The following is a 19,874-nucleotide window of genomic DNA, read 5'->3' as shown; positions in this document are numbered from 1 at the left end:
ACCAAGGTGAGGTGGAGGCCCTTCACACTGGGGTAGACTGGGCAGCAAAAAGAATTGGAATCAGAGGCTAGGTATAACCCTCAAAAAAGCTCAGCCCTAGTGCCTGCCCTACTTCCACCAACCAGGTCCTAGCCCCATCCCAAAATAGCATCGTCACCAGCTTGAGAACAGGCACTGGAGTCTCGTTCAGACTCGAGCCATAACCATTCTGTAATGCGAAAATAAATTTAGTGCGACTTCAAGAATCCCTAAAATCTGCAGGAGGGTGACAAGGAAATGTTAGACCAAAGGGAGACTGAAGTCACTGGGGTAAAGGTTAAATCCTGTAGCTCCATGTTCATCATACCAGGCATGTAGTAGCACCATGTGAACTTAACAGGCTTTGGCAAACCCACCCCTATGGCCTTCTCAGTTGTACTTCACATGGATTTTCTCTTGGGATGGCTTCACGAGGTGCCTGTGGTTTTTCTCGGCAGATGGCACACACTTCTAGCACGCCCATCTTGAGGTCTCCTGTTCTTTACCATCACAGCTTCATAAGCTGGCCTCTCAAGGATTTGCTGCAAGATTCTGAGCTTGACCCCTGTGCCTGGCCTCCCAGGCTTAAATATCTGGGTTCGAGCTTCCATGATCACAAAATTCTCATTCCGTGCACCTGTAAAACCAACAGTAGGCAGATGACATCAGCTTCCACTGGTAGGTCCAACCGTATCCAGGCTCCTTGGACCTCAGCTGAGTTTTTACAAAGCATAGCCTGGAAAGAAACTTTCTTAGGTGGAAGTCTACCTTTATTCTCTATCCTCTGAGTGTGACACACACAAGAAAAAGAAATTTTTTTTACAAAGAAAAGGAAAGTTTTTCTAATGTTTTTTCCATTGTATGCCCTGTATCTACCTGTTAGTATTTCCTTTAGGCTTTGCCCGTTACCTAGCAACAGCCAGGTAAGAGGTTACCTAGCAACAGCCAGGTAAGAGCCTGGCTCACATAAAAGAGCCGCTGGCTAGCTTGCTATATTTTGCTCTTTCCATTCTCTCTCTCTCTCTCTCTCTCTCTCTCTCTCTCTCTCTCTCTCTCTCTCTCTCTCTCTCTCTCTCCATCTACTCTCTCCCTCTCTTCCTCACGTTCCATGGCCAGCCTCTTCTCTTCTTTCTCTCTCCTTTTGTCCTTCTCTGTCCCCCTCCCTTCTCTGCCCCTACCCTCTCCTCCAGGTCCCACATAAACTCTCTTTTTATATTAAGCCTATTGTTCAGCTGGTTTGTCAGAAGGAAAGCTCCAGCGTGGGCCTGACCAGGCGCTGCCTTCTGTGGCATCACTGCTGCCATTTTATAAAACACTGCACTACCTTTGATGTATGGAGTCTCACCCTCAAGACACCGTTTCCATTGCACAAAGAGTACAGTTTCTCTTCTGCGGCACTGATCTCCTTAACAATTATCATCTCTTTGTGTACAGCCGATTTGCCTGCTACTTTAAACAATCCACACTCCTTTCCTAGCCATATTGGATTCCTATCTTTCTGCCAGTCTTTATGCTCCTGATTCTGTCTCTAAAGTTCTCCTACCAATATGCTAGTCTATTACTTTTCAATCCAATCGCACCCCAAATTTCAGGACTCGAACAGAGCATGGCCAAATTCTTTGCTGGATTGGATGTAGTCCATTTCTCAATAGAATCCTTATTGCTACCAGAAACCTCATGATCTGTCTACATGTTGGTTGGTGTTTAGTCTTCCAAACCTTCACCAAAATAGCCCATTAAGTAGCATTTATAATATTGTAACATTTCCCTCACCTTCACTTCCTAATTCCTCCTTATCCTCTCCACAAACTAGTTCCAAAGGCCTCCATAGCACAAGAATAAATTTGGTTAAGAAATTATCTTACTCTGAAACCAATTTTCTATACTAGTTATGTCAAGTCTCTGTGACCAAAATGCCTGACATAGGCAACTTCAGAGCTAAAATGTCAAGTCTGCTTCATAGTATCAGAGGGATTCAGTGCCTCATTAAAATACAAATAATAAATACCTCATTTAAGATGTGATCAATGTTAGTACTTACTTCCTGGGTGTTATGAGAGTTAATGGCAGGGCAAACACAAAGATGTAATAACTCAATGAATGTATTGACTTTTAGTGTAGCTCACCCACTTCCCAGAATCCTCAGCTCCTCATGCCTCAAGGCCATCAGTTGGAGCCTGGGGTACAAAGTAGAATTTGCCTGCAGCTCTGAGATTATGGAAACTCCCTACAGTTTAGCAGCTCCTGGAGTGGTTACAGAAAATGAAGCAGCCGGGCGTGGTGGCGCACGACTTTAATCCCAGCACTCGGGAGGCAGAGGCAGGCAGATTTCTGAGTTCAAGGCCAGCCTGGTCTACAGAGTGAGTTCCAGGACAGCCAGGGCTATACAGAGAAACCCTGTCTCGAAAAACCAAAAAAAAAAAAAAAGCACAGAGCGAGGTAGAAGACTTTTCTAAGGTCCGAGGGAAGATATGAATGCTCTCCTCTCCTTGAGTATCGGATCTCCAGCTACAAACAAACTTTCCCGAAAGAGGCGAAGGCAGGAAGGGTCAGGCCTACAGTTAGACAGTCGCAGAACTTCACAAGCTACAGCGCGTTTCCAGGGAGAACAGCCTGCTTTTGCAGAAGACGTTTGATCCAAAAAAAAAATTCAGACTGCTCAGTCAAATTTGAATTTTAGATACAAAACAAATGGCAAAAAGTTTTATCACCAGCATATTACAAGATTGCATGGAATTTACTTAAAATTCAAGTCTAACTGGGCTCCTCCTTGCCAGGGTCTCCCACAATAGGCCTATGGTGACAACTCAACCACAAAGACATGTACCTCAGAATTTGGTCTTTTGGTTTGGGGGCTGGTTTGGGGTTAATGTTCTGTTTCGGTTGTTGGTTTTTGTGGTTGTTTTGCTTTGTTGTGCAACTAAGGGGTTGAAGCCAGGGCTCGGCTGGAAACTGGAGCCGGTGATTACGTGTAGGAATGGGGAAGATCCAGCAGCCATTAGGTTTTTAGGAGATTCGGGCCCAAGGCTGGCATATCTCCAAATGAGAGCAATGGAAGGCCATTTAACTACTTCTAAGGCTTGGCCTATTTCTAAAGGCTTGCTTTACCCATTAATCTCAAAAAGCTCATCCATTGTCAAACCTTAGGCACGTTGTGTGCTTCTTCTGCCTTTATCTTGATCCACAAAACACTAAGATCACTAAGAGCGTCACTCAAGCTTCCTTATCCCAACCGGTCACATCCTACCCCATTCCAAGAGGAACTCCGGGCTAACTGGCCCACAGTTCGAGACTCGTCCCATCCGTCCCATCCGGATTTACAGGAACTCACACTAGCAATCAATCATCCTTAATTTTTAACTGGGCTGTGTCCTAAACCAGCCAATAGCTGAGAGTGCCCCCCCCCCACACACTGATTCTCTGCGACTGTCTGCTCAGTCTGTCCTGAAGCTGCCTAGTGACCAAGAACTTGGACCAGGTTTGGTAATAGGGGGCTTTGGGAGGAACACAAAGTTAAAGAGGGCTTGGCAGGGAGATCTCCAGCCTCCTTATCCCGTTTGTTATTTCTGTAGTTTCCATACACTTGATTCTACTTGAGCTTTCCTCCTCCTCCTCCTCCTCCTCCTCCTCCTCCTCCTCCTCCTCCTCCTCCTCCTCCTCCTCCTCCTCCTCCCCCCTCCCCCTCCTCCTCCCTCAAAGCTGTGAGCTGTGCTGCCCAGCTCGCCCTGGCCTCCTCCTGCAGCCTCTGGCTTATTGTTCTGTTAAGCGGAGCAGGGAGATTGAACAGATGGGCCGAGACCTGGGCGTGAAGGGAGAGAAGGGCCAGCCGGTGCCGGGAAAGCGAAGCGGTTTGGGGAAAACAAAACAGAGGGCGGAGACAGAGAGAAGGTTGCCCCAGAGGGAGGAGGAGAGAACACACCCTGGAAGGGTCGAGGCCTGGAATGGAATGGGGGCGGGCCCGGGAATGGGGTGGACCCCTGAGCTCCTAGGCTCCAAGGCTGGCTCTGAGGCTAACTGGCTTCGTAGGACGCAGCTGACATCGCTGCCCAGATGGCCTCCAGGCTGACCCCACTGACCCTCCTGCTGCTGCTGCTGGCTGGGGTAAGTGGTCCCCCTGTGAGGGGGTGGGGTGGGGGTAGGAGTGAGAATTAACTCTTCAGGTCTTGGTGAAGGAGGGAAGCCTCTCCAGGGAATCTTAAGTTCGAGTCTTGAACTAGCGTTAGACCAGGGTCTAGAGGGACTGGGTTGTCTATTGGAAGGTTCGTTAGCTGAATGACCTTGGGCAGGACCCTTTTCTGGGCTTCCTTAATCCACTATGTAAAAAGGAGAATACATAGACCCATCAGCCAGGCTTAGATGGGTCATAGAAGGGAAGATGAAGAACAAGCCCAAGTTGTGAAAAACAGACACCCTCCACCCCTGGTGCTGCTGTGATGGTCTCTTCTAAGCTAGGGTCTGTAGAAAGCGGGATGCAAGGAGGAAAGCTAGCAGACAGACCTGGACCCGCACCACGGTTAAGAACACTGTGGTCCCGGTAGCCAAGTAGGACAGGGATAACAAGTCAACTAATGAAAACTGTGAGCGCTTGCTTACGGTGGATGAGCAGTGGACTATGCTGGAAGCTGGCATCCTGGGTGACACTGGGTAAGGAGCTAGTTAGCACATAACGTCTAGTTAAGCAAGGGATCTGGATTTTACACACTTTCCTTCCCACTTCTGAATATACTGCCACATAAGGAGATTCTCCTGTCTCCACTTCCCAAAGGCCCAGAAGACAGGGGTTACCTAGCCCCCACTGTCTCTTCCTTTCCTTTTGGAATACTAATTGTTTTCAGTTCCCACTGGTGCACTGCATTCACTCTTGGAAAATCCACAGTCCTAAAATAAGACTCACAATTGCACTAGTCTGGCAAGTGAGTCAAAACAAATTGATATTTACAAGAAAACAGCTACTTGCACGGCGGTCACTGGACACAGATAACTGATAACCAAAATCAGAATTGCCTCGTATCTCCTGCAGAGAATTCCCCCAGCATTGCCTATTTCTGAAGGAATTGTGGGGTTGGTCCAAGGTTTCACCTGCCAGGTTATACCAGGAGCAACTGGGATGATATGTTCCAATCATCTCTTCTTGCTTGGAATGGTTGAGGGAACTGTGGCTCACCAGGAAATGAAACACTGCTTCTTGAACCACAGGATAGAGCCTTCTCAGATCCCGAAGCTACCAGCCACAGCACCCAGGATCCACTGGAGGCTCAAGCGAAAAGCAGAGAGAGCTTCCCTGAAAGAGATGACTCCTGGAGTCCCCCAGAGCCTACAGTACTGCCCTCTACCTGGCCAACAACCAGTGTAGCCATCACAATAACAAATGACACCATGGGTAAAGTAGCCAACGAGTCCTTCAGCCAGCACAGCCAGCCAGCTGCTCAGCTACCCACAGATTCTCCAGGACAGCCCCCTCTGAATTCTTCCAGCCAGCCCTCCACTGCCTCAGATCTTCCCACCCAGGCTACTACTGAACCCTTCTGCCCGGAGCCGCTTGCTCAGTGCTCTGATTCAGACAGAGACTCCTCAGAGGCAAAGCTCTCAGAGGCTTTGACAGATTTCTCTGTGAAGCTCTACCACGCCTTCTCAGCTACCAAGATGGCTAAGACCAACATGGCCTTTTCCCCATTCAGCATTGCCAGCCTCCTCACACAGGTTCTTCTTGGTAAGACTCTGACTTCTGTCCAGGCTGTAAGGGGGACGCTTTCATGGGGATCACCAACCACAGACCTTCTGCGAGGCTGTGCCTCCAGAAAGAAGCTGTAAAATGGGCTACATAGTAGGGGTGATAGGCCTTCACTCTTGAACATGGTTTCATTTAACAGTGATTTAATTAGGTACTATTACTTATATTTTTGGTTGTGAGCTTCACCTTTAATGACTGAGCTATCTCTCTGGCTTGTACAATTGCTTATAAACTAAACCCCTATGGATTCATTAATGATATATAAAATAAGGTCCCAGTCACCAATCATGGTTCAAAGCAATGGAAGGTACTAAGAGATGAAATCCCCAGAGATAGACCTAAGATAGAATCACATGATACACTTTCTAGCTACGAAATCGTGGACATCACTTAACCTCTCTTGACTGTGGCTTATTACCACAGTCATGTAGGGAGGTGAAAAGCCTCTGTCTTCAGGAGAGTGACTCATCTGGGAAAAGGCAATTACCAATTACCACAGGCAGTGGAGAGAGAGGTATGACACTCGTCATACCCCAACAAGGAAAATTCCAGAAAGACTCCTAGAGACTGCACGTACAAGATCCCTTCTCCTGACATCCCCAAATCCTAATGTCCCACCATAGCTGGTAGCTCCCAACTCTCCAGGCATGATAACTAGACTGTCCTCCTCAGACAGCCTCAAAGTCTCCTGGGAGGTCCTTTCTAGCCAGTTGGTTTCAATACATTAATTTTAGCTGGAATCTTGCATTCATCTTTCATTTATTAGCTCTGTGGCATTAGATACATTAGTAACATAATCCCTGAAATTTCAGGGTCCTCCTCTATATAATAAGAACATGAGTATCCTGTGCAAACGGTTTGTAACAATTTAATAAGGTAGCATAGGAGAGGTATTGGAATACCTGGAGTAGAAGAAATGCTCTCGACAAATTTTAGCTGTTATAACAGAGAGGATGTGTACAGTAAGTGCTTAATAATGAATAACATCTGTCCTCTTGGGCTGGTGAGATGGCTCAGTGGTTAAGAGCACTGACTGCTCTTCCAAAGGTCCTGAGTTCAAATCCCAGCAACAACATGATGGCTCACAACCATCTGTAATGAGATCTGACTCCCTCTTCTGGAGTGTCTGAAGACAGCTACAAAGTACGTACATATAATAATAAATAAATAAATCTTTAAAAAAAAAAAACCTGTCCTCTTTGATCATAGTGGTCAAATGCCTCTGCTTGTAGGATGACCCTTTGTAAATCCGAACCATCTAAATCAAAGTTAATGTGGAAGTGGCTAGAAAGATGGATGGGATGTGCAGAGGTAGAGAATCAGGAAAGGAGAATAGACCAAGTCCTGGAAAAGTCTATTGGGATGACTCGGGACTGCCTACTGCCTTCTTCCTGACACATGAACTGTCTTCCAGAATACAGTTCTGATGCTCTGAGACCCCCAACATAGCAAAAACACCCTGTATTCTAGTCAGTCTTCAGCCTGTCTCAAATAGTAGGTCTCCCATTTCAACCCCAAGAACCCTCATCTCTCTGTGTCCTCTATTGCAGGGGCTGGAGACAGCACCAAGAGCAACTTGGAGAGCATCCTTTCCTACCCCAAGGATTTTGCCTGTGTCCACCAAGCACTAAAGGGCTTTTCATCCAAAGGTGTCACTTCTGTGTCTCAGATTTTCCACAGCCCAGGTGAGTGTCCAGGGCAGAGAGTAAGCTGTTGGATAATTGTGGAAAAGAAAGCCTGGGAGAGAAGATGGAGAGCCCGTACTGAGTAAGAGCAGATGGGGTCCTCAGCAGGAGTTTCATTCAGGTGGATCCAGGAGCTGGACGGTCCTTCCCCGTGAGACCCGGGCAAGTCATTTGCTTTTCTTTCTTTCTTTCTTTCTTTCTTTCTTTCTTTCTTTCTTTCTTTCTTTCTTTCTTTCTTTCTTTCTCTCTCTCTCTCTCTCTCTCTCCTTCCTTCCTTCTTTCTTTCTTTCTTTCTTTCTTTCTTTCTTTCTTTCTTTCTTTCCTTCTTCCTTCCTTCCTTCCTTTCTTTCTTTCTTTCTTTCTTTCTTTCTTTCTTTCTTTCTCTCTCACTTCTCTTCTCTTCTCTTCTCTTCTCTTCTCTTCTCTTCTCTTCTCTTCTCTTCTCTTCTCTTCTTTTCTTTTCTTTTCTTTTCTTTTTGAGACAGGGTTTCTCTGTGTAGCTCTGGCTGTCCTGAAACTCACTCTGAAGACCAGGCTGGCCTTGAACTCAGAAATCCACCTGCCTCTGCCTCGAAAGTGCTGGGATTAAACGCATGTGCCACCACTGCCCCTAGAAGTAGGGTCTGTTCCTGCGGAATAAGGAAAGGACAGAGAGGAAAGTCAAGTGCGGGCTGTACTGTGGTCTAGCCAGGGCTGGTCAGCAGCCAGAGTGCTGAGGAGTGGCTCTGTGGCTCTCAGTTCCCAGTTTGTTTTCTTGAGTCTAATTTGCACATCCGTAATAGAGGAGCAGGCTGGTCCCTGTTCCAGCATTTTGTCATCGTTGGATTGAGCAAGAAGAACCAAGGAAATCTGGACAAATGTGATGGTCTTTAAATCCCTGCACTCTGAAGGCAGAGGCAGGCAGATATCTGTGAGTTCCAGGTCAATCTGGTCTATGTGAGTTCTAGGCTAGTCAAAGCTACATAGTGTAGCCATCTCAGAAAAAAAAATAAATTAAATTAAATAAATAAATAAGGAAAAAGTGAAACCAGAACCTATGGGAAGTGTGCTCTCTCTCATACTTGCCCTTTGAAGTAGGGGAGGACTGCTCAGAAGACTCACACTTTCTTGCCTTGTCCTGCATCTCAGATCTGGCCATAAGGGACACCTATGTGAATGCATCTCAGAGCCTGTATGGAAGCAGCCCCAGAGTCCTGGGCCCAGACAGTGCTGCTAACTTAGAACTCATCAACACCTGGGTGGCTGAGAACACCAACCATAAGATCCGCAAGCTGCTGGACAGCCTGCCTTCTGACACCTGCCTCGTCCTTCTCAATGCTGTCTACTTGAGTGGTAAGGGAAACACCAGGCAGGTAGTGTGCCCTGCCCAATGCTGTTCTGCCTCCCCTTCTGTCTCCAGGCTCAGAGTTCCACAGACACATTCCCATGTGACTGACAGTCCTACCCTTCCCTAACAGACCCTTTAACACCCTTCTGCCCCCTACTTACAATACAGCCACCCTTTCTTTCTTTAGCCAAGTGGAAGATAACATTTGAACCAAAAAAGATGATGGCGCCTTTCTTCTACAAAAACTCTATGATTAAAGTGCCCATGATGAGTAGCGTAAAGTACCCTGTGGCCCAATTCGATGACCATACTTTGAAGGCCAAGGTAAGTTCTGAGCTCTCTGTAGTCCTGCTTCAAATCGGAGTGTCTCGGCTTCGTTTCCGTGGTGACTTCCTTTCTCCTGATCATTATGGGATGCCTGCTTGCAAATTCCCCATTTCTGCTTCTTCCATCCATTAGCCCCGGCCCTCTTCTCTCCTTCTCTCTCTAGTTTTAGCCAAGGCATGGAATTTTAGGTTGGAAGGCATGAGTCTAGAAACAATTCTAAAGCTTCTTCATTCACCTCTATCGCATCAATTGGCAAACAGTGAGTCGTGTTTTAATTCTGTGTATCTCTCTCTTAGCAGCCAGCACTCTAGGTAAACTGAGAGCTTGCCAAGTCCTGTGTGTGTGTGTGTGTGTGTGTGTGCGCGCACACTTGTTCTACAGTATTCTTATGCACTTGTGGGTGTAAAACTGAATATGTGCAAATATGTATTACATGTGTATATACACAGATGTTGCTTTTTTTTGTTGTTGTGTTTTTGGTTTTTCTTTACTGTTTTTTTTTTCCCCAAGATAGAGTTTCTCTGTAGAGCTCTGGCTGTTCTGAAACTCACTCTGTAGACCAGAATGGCTTCAAATTCAGAGATCTGTCTGCTTCTGCCTCTTGAATGCTGGGATTAAAGATGTGTGCCACCATACCAGACTGAATTAAGCTCCTTATCAGAAATTGAGCAATATTATTTTAATGGGTACGGAGAAGAAAAAAAAAAGAACAGAATATGGAACCCAAGCTGGGTTTGGCAGTGCATGTCTTTAATCCAGCACTTGGGAGGCAGAGGTGAATCTCTGTGAGTTCAAAGCCACCCTAGTCTACATAACAAGTTCCAGGACAGCCAGAACTATATAAAATAGAGTTCCTGTCTAAAGGAGGAGGAGGAAGAAGAGGAGGAGCCCAAAAGATTCTACTTAGTAAATTCTCTGATTCCCAGCATTCCTGCCTTGCTATAACTGCAAGACACAGATCTGTAGGGTAGGAAGCAATGTGTCTGCACTGAACATAAGGGAAACACATCTTCATTGCATAGCTAGCCTGGTTTCCACCTTGGAAGACTTCTGGGTCCCTTTACACTCAGATGTGTGTATAGCAGTGTCTCGGAGGGAAGGTTTTTGAGCCAGTACCCCATACCAAGGGTGGTGCATCAATGGATTAAAAGAACTATCAACAGAACACATTTGAGAAAAAGTTTACTGAACACACCCAAACTTTTTTCTCATCATTATTCCCTAAACAGTACAGTATACAACTATTTACATGGAAGACTTGGTTTTGGTATTAAAACTAATCTAGAGGGCCAGAGAGATGGCTCAGTGGATAAGAGCACTAACTGCTCTTCCAGAGGTTCTGAGTTCAATTCCCAGAAACCACATGGTGGCTCACAACCACCTGTAATAGGATCTGATGCCCTCTTCTGGTGTCTACAGTGTATTCATATAAATAAAACACATAATTAAAAAAAAAACCTAATCTAGAAATAATTGGAAATATAAAAGAAACAGGGCTTAAGTAAACTACATTTCAAGCTCCTTTGGTAGAGTGCTTGCCAGGCCTACACAAAGTGGTGGGTTTGATCCCACGCTCCTCATAAAACTGTGGTGGTGTATACCAGTAATTCTAGCACATAGGAGGTTAAAACAGGAAGATCATAAGTTCAGGGTCAGGTGAAGTGGTGGCGCATGCCTTTAATCCCAGCAGGCAGAGGCAGCAGATCTCTGAGTTCCAGGCCAGCCTGGTCTACAAAGCAAGTTCCAGAACAGCCAGGTCTATTCAGAGAAATAGTGTCTTGAAAAACTGAGAGAGAGTGTAAGGGAGAGGGAGAGGGAGAGGTTCAGGGTCACCCTCTGTTTTAACCCATCCTGGATTGCATAAGATCTTAGAAAGAGAGAGAGAGAGACAGAGAGAGAGACACAGAGAGAGAGACAGAGACAGAGAGAAAAGAAAAAAGGAAGGAACAAAGAAGAGAGCGGGAAGGAGGGAAAGGAAGGGAGAGGGGAGCAGGGAGGGTGGAAAGAGGAAAGGAAGAGAAGAGAAAAAAGGAATTAAAAAACCAAATCCCTTCTCTGTTATTACATAGCTAGTCAAGGTATGATCCAAAACTTGTGCTCAATCCTTGGGCTCTCACCAGGACCAGCATACTTCAGTCAGCTTGACTGGCACCCCATTGCATGGCACAGCATGGCAGTCAGGTTTAGTTGCCACTTATTGAAACAGTACACACTAAAAGACAGTCCTGGGGCACAGGAGAAGGAAGAGCTAATAAGGGGTATCTCATACTTTCTAGGTGGGACAGCTGCAGCTCTCTCACAACCTGAGCTTTGTGATCGTGGTACCCGTGTTCCCAAAGCACCAACTTAAAGATGTAGAAAAGGCTCTCAACCCCACTGTCTTCAAGGCCATCATGAAGAAGCTGGAGCTGTCCAAATTCCTGCCCACTTACCTGACGATGCCTCATATAAAAGTAAAGAGCAGCCAAGACATGCTGTCAGTCATGGAGAAACTGGGTGAGCATGGCCACTTGTGGTTACTCCCCGGGTCACGAGGAGAAGCGGGAAAGGTGGTGCTAAAATGCGGCTATCATTTTACAGTTCTTTTTTTTTTTTCCTCATTCTTAACATGAGTTTACTCCACAGCTGTGTAAGTTAAAGGCTTTTATCCCATGAGGTCGCTGAGAAAGCTGAAAATCCGAAACTGTGTGTGACTTACCAAAAGTTTGCCTGACTTCCCCTTGAACTAGTTGGAGTCAAGGCACCATGGCAGTCCAGATCTCCAGATCTCACTGAACCATGTGACCCAGATGGGCTGCAGACATTCACTACCCCAGCCACACTCACTAGTCAACCACCTCACAAGCTAAGCTCAGATCCATCGAGAGATGGCAGTTTAGGGACTCTGAATTCTTGAGTGAAGTTGCACAGAGGTACTGCAGGACCAAGCGTTTCACGAACTTCAATAGTTCATAGATGGGGTAGATGCTGGGGTGGGTCAATGCAAAGCCCTGGATCTGGGCCTAGGTGGTAGCTGAGTTGGTCATCAGGACAGCTCTTCCACACCCACACCCTCAAGGCCAGTGCTCTGGAACCCAAGCTCCTTGGGCCAGCAATCCAGCACTGCCTGGCAAGGAGCAGGGACTGCTCACTGGCTCTCACAGAAGCACCATTTTCTAAGCTTTAATTTCATCCCTAGCTAGATTGGACACTCATTTCCTGTTCTGACACTTGACCACCTAATATATAATCTAACTTGCTAGAATCGGGATACAAAACCAAATAATAGACTAAAAGATGTGCCTAGTACTCCTACTTGTGAGAATTACAAGGGCTTTAGGAACAGGGATCAAAAAACAGATATTGACTCAGTTGGTGGGGGCACACACCTTTAATCCTAACACTTAGGAGGCAGACTCAGGCAGATCTCTGTGGGTTCAAGGCCAGCCTGGTCTACACAGTAATTCCAGGACAGCCAAGGCTACATGGAGAAACCCTGTCTTGAAAACAAAACAAAATCAAAAATAAATATTAAAACAAAATGTTTTAGTATTTTAAATATTTAAAATGGCACCTCTGCTGCTAAGGAAATGCTAGGGAATTTAGGGCAGAGACCAGTATATATTTATGACTTGTGACTTCACAGCATTACACTCTCCTGTGATCTCATTTTATAGCATATTACCCATCTCTATTTTCTAAAGTCCTTTTAAAAGCAATGATGTCATTTTTTCAGGGGAGAGTTGGTGGTAGGCAGAGAGTGAGGCCTCTCATTTCTTGAAAGTGGCGGTTGGGCCTCCTGGCAGGGTTTCCCACTGACAAGACCAGAAGGCATGATGTAGAATCTGAGGAGGAAGAGACTATGGGAATTTGAGACTAACTCAGGAAATTAAGAGCAGAATCTCCACCCACCAGGACTTTCCTGCTGATGTCTGATTTTGCTTTTCTCTTGTTTTTGCCCTAGAATTCTTTGACTTCACTTACGATCTCAACCTGTGCGGGCTGACCGAGGACCCAGATCTTCAGGTGTCTGCCATGAAACACGAGACAGTGCTGGAACTGACAGAGTCAGGGGTGGAAGCAGCTGCAGCCTCTGCCATCTCCTTTGGCCGAAGCTTACCCATCTTTGAGGTGCAGCGACCTTTCCTCTTCCTGCTCTGGGACCAGCAACACAGGTTCCCAGTCTTCATGGGTCGTGTATATGACCCCAGGGGTTGAGACAGGCTTGGGTAAACATTGTCACCCAAGCTTCAGCTCCTCCGGTTATTTCCTTGCCACTGCCTGCCCGAGCCACTTCAAGCCTTAGGAACTGGCAGACGGAACTGTTTCCATCCACCAACCCCCAGGGTATCAACCACTTTTTTGCAGCTTTTACGGTTCAAACCTATCAAACTCTACAAATAAAACTTGCAGACATTTTCTTCTCTCACTAGCCTCTGTGTACTAGTTCCCTCAGTATCAGAAAAAAAGGAATTACCATGCTTCCTGCATCAGCTACGAGTAGTAAGCTGCTCTGTACATAGTGGCTTAAAGCCCCTGATGTTTATTATTTCATCCATGTCTTGGGTTTGGCCAGTGGTCTTGCTGATCTGACTAGCTGAGTTTCCCTGGGCATATAAATGCATCTGCCATCGTGAGTGGGTTGGTTGGGGTATGACCGGTATTTGAAGGTTGTCTTAGTTCGGGTTTTATTGCTGTGAAGAGACACCGTGACCACAGAAACTCTTATAAAGGAAAACATTTAATTTGGGCTGGCTTACAGTCCAGAGGTACAGTCCATTATCATCACCACAGGAAACATGGCAGCATGCAGGCAGACATGGTGCTGGAAGAGATGAGAGTTCTCCATCTTCATCTGCAGGTAGCAGCTAAAAACTGTGTGCCACTGAGCCTGGACTTAAGCATCCGAGACCTCAAAACCCACCCCCAAAAGTGGTACACTTCCCCCAACAAGGCCACACCTACTCCAACAAGATTTTACCTCCTAATAATACCACTTATGGACCAAGCATTCAAACACATGACCATACCTATTCAAACCACCACAATGGTCTTAGGTGACACTTTTTTGGTGTTCTTCTACATGTCTCCTGTGTCCTGCCACCAGGATGACCTGTGTTCTAAGAACACAGCCTCTTTCTCTCTTGTCTGCCTATATGAAGTTTACCATTTTCTCATCAACAATTGTGATGAGCATAGTGAAGCTTAGATTTAGAGTGGGAAACCACTACAAAGTTACAGGGTAGAGAGCTATTCATTGAGGACCACAAATGCAGTGTATCTGCCATGATCCTTATATTTATTATTTGCTTCCCCCCACCCCTCAAAAAAAAGTAGCAGTAGGTCCTGGAGATAGCTCAGTGGTTAAGAGCACTTGTTGTCCTTCCAGAGGACCTGGGTTCAGTTCCCACCATCCATAGCAACTCACAACCATTTGCAATTTCAGTTCCAGGACATCTGACACCCTTCCCCTTCCACAAGTACTAGGTGCGCACGTGGTATACTAACTTACATGCAGACAAAACACTGACACTGACTAAACATAAAAGATAAATTTAAAAATGTAACAGTTGCCGTAGTAGTGAACATGGTGGGAATAATCGTAGGTATTCTGCTAAGAGTTTTGTAGACATTTAATTCCTGCAATAATTTGGTATGACTAACTCAGGCTGTTCAAAGTCTTTTATAAACGGCTTTCTTCTGGGCACGGTGACACAAGCCTGTAATTCAAACACATTGGAGCAGTGGTTCTCAACCTTCCTAATGTGGTGACCCCCAACCATAAAATTATTTTCACTGCTTCTTTATAACCAGAATTTTGCTACTCTTGTGAATTGTAGCACAGACATTTATGTTTTCAGATGGTCTTAAGCAACCCCTGTGAAAGGGTCAATCAACATCCTGCCCCGAAGGGCTTGTGACCCATAGATCCCATAGAACCACTGCTCTGGGAGTTAAAGCAGGAGGAACATAAATTGGAAGATAGCCTGGTCTAACAAGACTGCTTCTCAAAAAAGCTTTTTCTATCTCTGCCTCTGAATTTGTTTTTCCTTTTTGTGGGCTGTACCCATGAACTCTCTGATGCCTTAGCCCTGACCTCTCCTGTCCCTCTTCCCCCTTCTCCCTCCTCAGCCAATCTCTGTGTCCCTGCCTCATCTTTCTGTCTCTATTTCTCCCCACCTCCTCAATATGTTTCATATTCTCTCTTCCCTGTCTCCCTCTTCTCTCCTACTTAAGGCACATCCAACTCAAATATGCAGACCACCATTCCTTGATTTAGCCCATCAGTTTCTCTTGCTGATGAGGTTAAAGATCCAGGCTCTAGCCTCATCACAGTCTCCCCTCCCCAGCTCTGTCCACACACACTTCAGACCCTCAAGTTCCCATCCATCACTACCCCAGAGGTAAGTGTACTCCCTGAACCATTGCCCCTCAGACATTTCCTAAGTATCTTCCAGACATGGTGAAGATTTAATTTTCAAAGGTCAAGCCAGGCTGCTTGATGTAGTTCTAGGTCTGGGAATCTCTCTGCAGGGTAGCAGATGGCCAGGATATAGATTTCAAAAGCTGATACCCCACATTCTAAGAACTTCTGTCTTCCCCATCCCTCCCTCCCAGAAAATCTTGTGTAAGAAGCTAAGACTCGTGGGAAGTGGGTGAGAGGGTGAAATGTCACCTAACCTAATTGTACCCAAGCTTGAAGCTCTTGAGCCTTTGGACTTGTCCCTTTCTCCAGGGTGGTGAGCTAGAGAGCCAGGCACATGGCTAACTACAGGACATGAGGTCATCCAAGCTTCTAATAACCCTTGGCAGGATAAACTTAGCATGGACTCTGGTAGCTGCCTTGTTATTTTTCTATTGCCCTGATAAAACACCATGACCAAGGCAACTTTTAGGGGTGGTCACAGGTCCAGAGAATAAGAGTCCATGACCATCATGATAGGGACATAATGGCAGGCATGGCACTAGAGCAGTAGCTGAGAGCCTACATCTGATTCATGAGTAAGAGGGAGGAAGGGAGGGAGTGAGGAGGGAGGGAAGGAGAGAGGAAGGAAGGGAAGAAAGGGAGGGAGGAAGAGGAGGATGAGAAGGAGGGAAGAGAGAGAGAGAGAGAGAGAGAGAGAGAGAGAGAGAGAGAGAGAGAGAGAGAGAACCGGCTGGCAATAGTACAGGCTTTTGAAACCTCAAAGCCAACCCCGGTGACACACCTTTTCCAGCAAGGCCACACATCCTAATCCTCCCCAAACAGCTCTACTAACCAGGGACTAATTATTCAAACAAAAGGGCATCTGGAGGCCATTCTCATTCAAAACATCACAGTGGCCAAGAGATTTATTCCTGAAAGGAACTTTGATTCCTGCAATTTTCTGGTTTGTCTGTTCTGCTTGAAGTGAAAGCAGCCTTAGTGGGAGAGGGAACGAGATGGAGCAACAGTCATTGCTTCTCCTTCTCCTTGATATTCACCTGCTATGGCTCTGTTCTGGTCCTCGGGCTTCCCTTCAGTTTCTGACTCCTCATGCAGGCTAGGCAAAACCAAGCAAAGCCTCAGAATGTTGGGCCAATTCTTTGTTGTAGCTTGTCTTCCAGTGAAGACCAAGAGCCATACAAGTCACCCCAACTTGTCCTAAGACTGTAGAAAGATCCCTGCTTCCCACCATGTTTCACTGTCCAAGAGCTGTCTACATGCCTTTCCTTCTGTTCCAGTGTGGACTATGTTCAGAGATTTGACCTTGCTGGCTTACATAAACTCTTGTGCACATTTTGGAACATGCTGTTGAGAAATCACATGGCCAACTGTTCCACGTAAATCTCACTTTCATAGAGGCTAGTCTGGTTTTGGTTTTGTTTTTCTGTACAGAGGTTGCAGACATTCTAGAAAACAAACAGGTATTCAAAGTCTTTCCTTTTTTGTTTGTTTGGCTGGTTGGTTGGTTTTGGTTTTCCAAAAAACCAAAGAGAGACAGGGTTTCTCTGTGTAGACCTGGCTGTTCTAGAACTCATCTATAGACCAGGCTGGCCTTGAACTAGAGATATGCCTGTCAATGGCTCCTAAACCCTGGGATTAAAGTTGTGTGCCACGACCAGTTGGCTCCAAAGCCTCTAAAATGTGAAGCTAGGAAGAAATATAACATCACTCCTGCTTAATTATATTGGTCAGTTATTTGACAAACCAGCTCAAATTCAAGATAAAAGGACAGAACAAACAGAAACCTGTTTGTTTTCTAGAATGTCTGTACAGAAAAAAAACCAGACTAGCCTTTATGAAAGTGAGATTACGTGGAACAGTTGGCCACGTGATTCCTCAACACCATGTCTCTACTTCTTAAAGACAAGACTCTCAAAGTCATTCTGCAAAGAGTGTAGATGTAAGGATACGTGAATCACTCTGGCCACATTGCCAATCTAAGTGGTTGTACATGTTTGTACAGACTTACAGCAACTCCCTCTAGCAAGTTATTGCTCTGAGCCTTTCCTTATGAAGACCAAGGGGATGTTTCACCAACTGAAAGTGCAGAGAGAACCAACTTTCAAAAATTGTTCAATGACCTATACACACCACATTCACACATGCCCTATAGGTATAAAATTTTTGCAACCTACTTTTAATAAGGGTTCAACTTCTCCTCTAGCCCACTACTCAGAAGAGGTAGAAGAGAAAAGTTATTAGGATATGGAGGAAGTGGACTTGTTCAGTAATCGTTCTTTGGAGGGCGGGGTTGAGTTTGATCTCCTTGGGCAGCAGTTCAGCCCTGCAGCAAACACCAAATAGGACTCAGCAGCTGCAGACCCGTCCTCTAGGCAGGCAGACACCAGGCAGCTGTAGTCCAATCCTGAAGAAACTGCCAGGCTCGCCAGCTGGCCTGAGGCGAGGATGCAGAAACAACAAGCCTTGGGCAAGTTTCTCTCAATGGCAGCGTTATCACAATTGAGCTCAACAACTCTATGTAAGGCAAACCAATACCTGCGTGTCTTTAGTGAAGAATAGCAAGGCGGAGCATATTAAAACAAGACTTTGCTCGTCCCCCACTGTCTGTGGGGTCATATTTATACTCCTTCATCAAGCATCATTTCATGTGTCTGCTATATCCAAACATCCTTTCATCTGTACCTGCCTCAGGAAAACAGTCTTCCCTGTGTTTGCTTTAGCAAGACATCCTTTCACTTGGGCGCCCCAGCATAACATCATTTGACATAACTAACTTTCCAAAGAACTAGAAATTTCTACTTCAATACCCTGCCACATACACACATATACCACACACACACACACACACACACACACACACACCCCACACAAACACATCACACACATATATACATCACACACACCCACAAACATATACATATCCCCCTGCATATACACATACACCACACATACACACTAACCTCACACACACCCCACACAAAGACACCCTGCACACATATACATCACACATGCATATTCCACACACATACACTAATATACCCACAAGCACACTTACACATACACATACATAAACACACACACCATACACATACATCACACATACACATACAAGCTCACACACACATACACACATATCAATACAACACACACATCTACAACATACACATACCACACACACACACTCTAAACATATACACATACCCCACACACACACATACACACCTACTCTGTACACACACCCCAAACAAACACCACACACATACACACACACACATATACACTACAGACATGATACATTATATACACATACACCCCACACACAAATGCACACATGCACCACACATACCATACACTCACACACATACATACACCTCATACACACGCCAAACACCACACACACACACACCTGCACCGATAATGATAATAATAGTAATAACAATATTTTTAAGGGAACCAAGGAGAAATATGGGCTTGTTGCTTGTCTGTAATAATAGTGCTGAAGAGGTTGAAGTAGGAGAATTATTGAAATTTTAAGGCCTACATAGTCAGCTATAGGCTAACCTAGGCTACAGTAAGACCTTGTCTTAAAAAGAACACAAAAAAAATCCTTAGGAAGCAAAGGCAAGTGGATCTCTATGCATTTAAGACCAGTCTGCTGGACACAGGGCACACAGGGTATTTCAGAACAGTTGGGGCTACATAGAAAGAGCTGTCTCAAAAAACTAAAATGAAAAAGCCGGGCGTGGTGGCGCACGCCTTTGATCCCAGCACTTGGGAGGCAGAGGCAGGCAGATTTCTGAGATCGAGGCCAGCCTGGGCTACAGAGTGAGTTCCAGGACAGCCAGGGCTATACAGACAAACCCTGTCTTGAATTTCCTCTCCACCCCAAAAAAACCAGAAAACCTAAAATGAGCCAGATGAGGTGGCACATACCTGTAGACCCAGCACCCAGGAAGCAGAAGCAGAAAGTTCTTGGTAAGTTTAAGGCCAACCTGGTCTACAAAGTGAGCCCAAGACAGCCAGGATTGTTATACAGAGAAACCCCGACTCAAAAAGAACAAAACAAAACAACACCAAAATGAATTCTTTAAAAACATTTTGTTGACATCATAATACTAAGAACAAATTTGATACATTCAGCTGTAGGCTGATTGCTTTGGTTTTTCTTCTGCTGCTGACATCCTTAATCCCAGTTCCAGCAACACGTGTATTTTTGAAAAAGACAAGCGTGTTGCAGAGAAAGACATATACTCCTAAAATACCCACCTTGAAGCCCTACTTTAGGGCAGACAGGGTCTTATAAATCAGCAAACCCACTCCCATGATCCTGTTCCCAACCAAGCACCTGTGTGACATTCTAATAAAGATCAGTGGGTCGTG

General features: G+C 45.6%; 1 protein-coding gene across 2 annotated transcripts; it reads left to right on the top strand.

Annotated features, from left to right (window-relative positions):
- The first annotated feature begins 3,414 nt into the window (after positions 1 to 3,414).
- Serping1 (serine (or cysteine) peptidase inhibitor, clade G, member 1) lies at positions 3,415 to 13,499 on the top strand. 2 transcript variants are annotated; one of them, XM_006498623.3, is made up of 8 exons: positions 3,415 to 3,501; positions 4,045 to 4,119; positions 5,215 to 5,728; positions 7,300 to 7,434; positions 8,563 to 8,766; positions 8,949 to 9,085; positions 11,365 to 11,584; positions 13,032 to 13,499. In XM_006498623.3, the coding sequence occupies exons 2-8, from the start codon at positions 4,069 to 4,071 to the stop codon at positions 13,283 to 13,285; spliced, it is 1,515 nt and encodes a 504-aa protein (XP_006498686.1). In that variant the 5' UTR covers positions 3,415 to 3,501; positions 4,045 to 4,068; the 3' UTR covers positions 13,286 to 13,499. The 2 variants fall into 2 exon arrangements, with proteins under 2 accessions (XP_006498686.1, NP_033906.2); NM_009776.3 differs by having other exon boundaries at positions 3,430 to 3,496.
- Positions 13,500 to 19,874: the final 6,375 nt, after the last annotated feature.

This window comes from Mus musculus, chromosome 2, assembly GCF_000001635.26.
Source record: "Mus musculus strain C57BL/6J chromosome 2, GRCm38.p6 C57BL/6J".
Taxonomy (NCBI): Eukaryota; Metazoa; Chordata; class Mammalia; order Rodentia; family Muridae; genus Mus; species Mus musculus.
This window is presented reverse-complemented; position numbering and strand designations above follow the sequence as displayed.

What these genes read in the sequence shown, in the direction of transcription:
- Serping1 (XM_006498623.3), top strand. Translation starts at nt 4,069, where the DNA reads ATGGCCTCCAGGCTGACCCCACTGACCCTCCTGCTGCTGCTGCTGGCT. An exon ending in ACCATACTTTGAAGGCCAAG is followed by an intron (nt 9,086 to 11,364) that starts GTAAGTTCTGAG and finishes CATACTTTCTAG; the next exon opens with GTGGGACAGCTGCAGCTCTC. An exon ending in GTCAGTCATGGAGAAACTGG is followed by an intron (nt 11,585 to 13,031) that starts GTGAGCATGGCC and finishes TTTTTGCCCTAG; the next exon opens with AATTCTTTGACTTCACTTAC.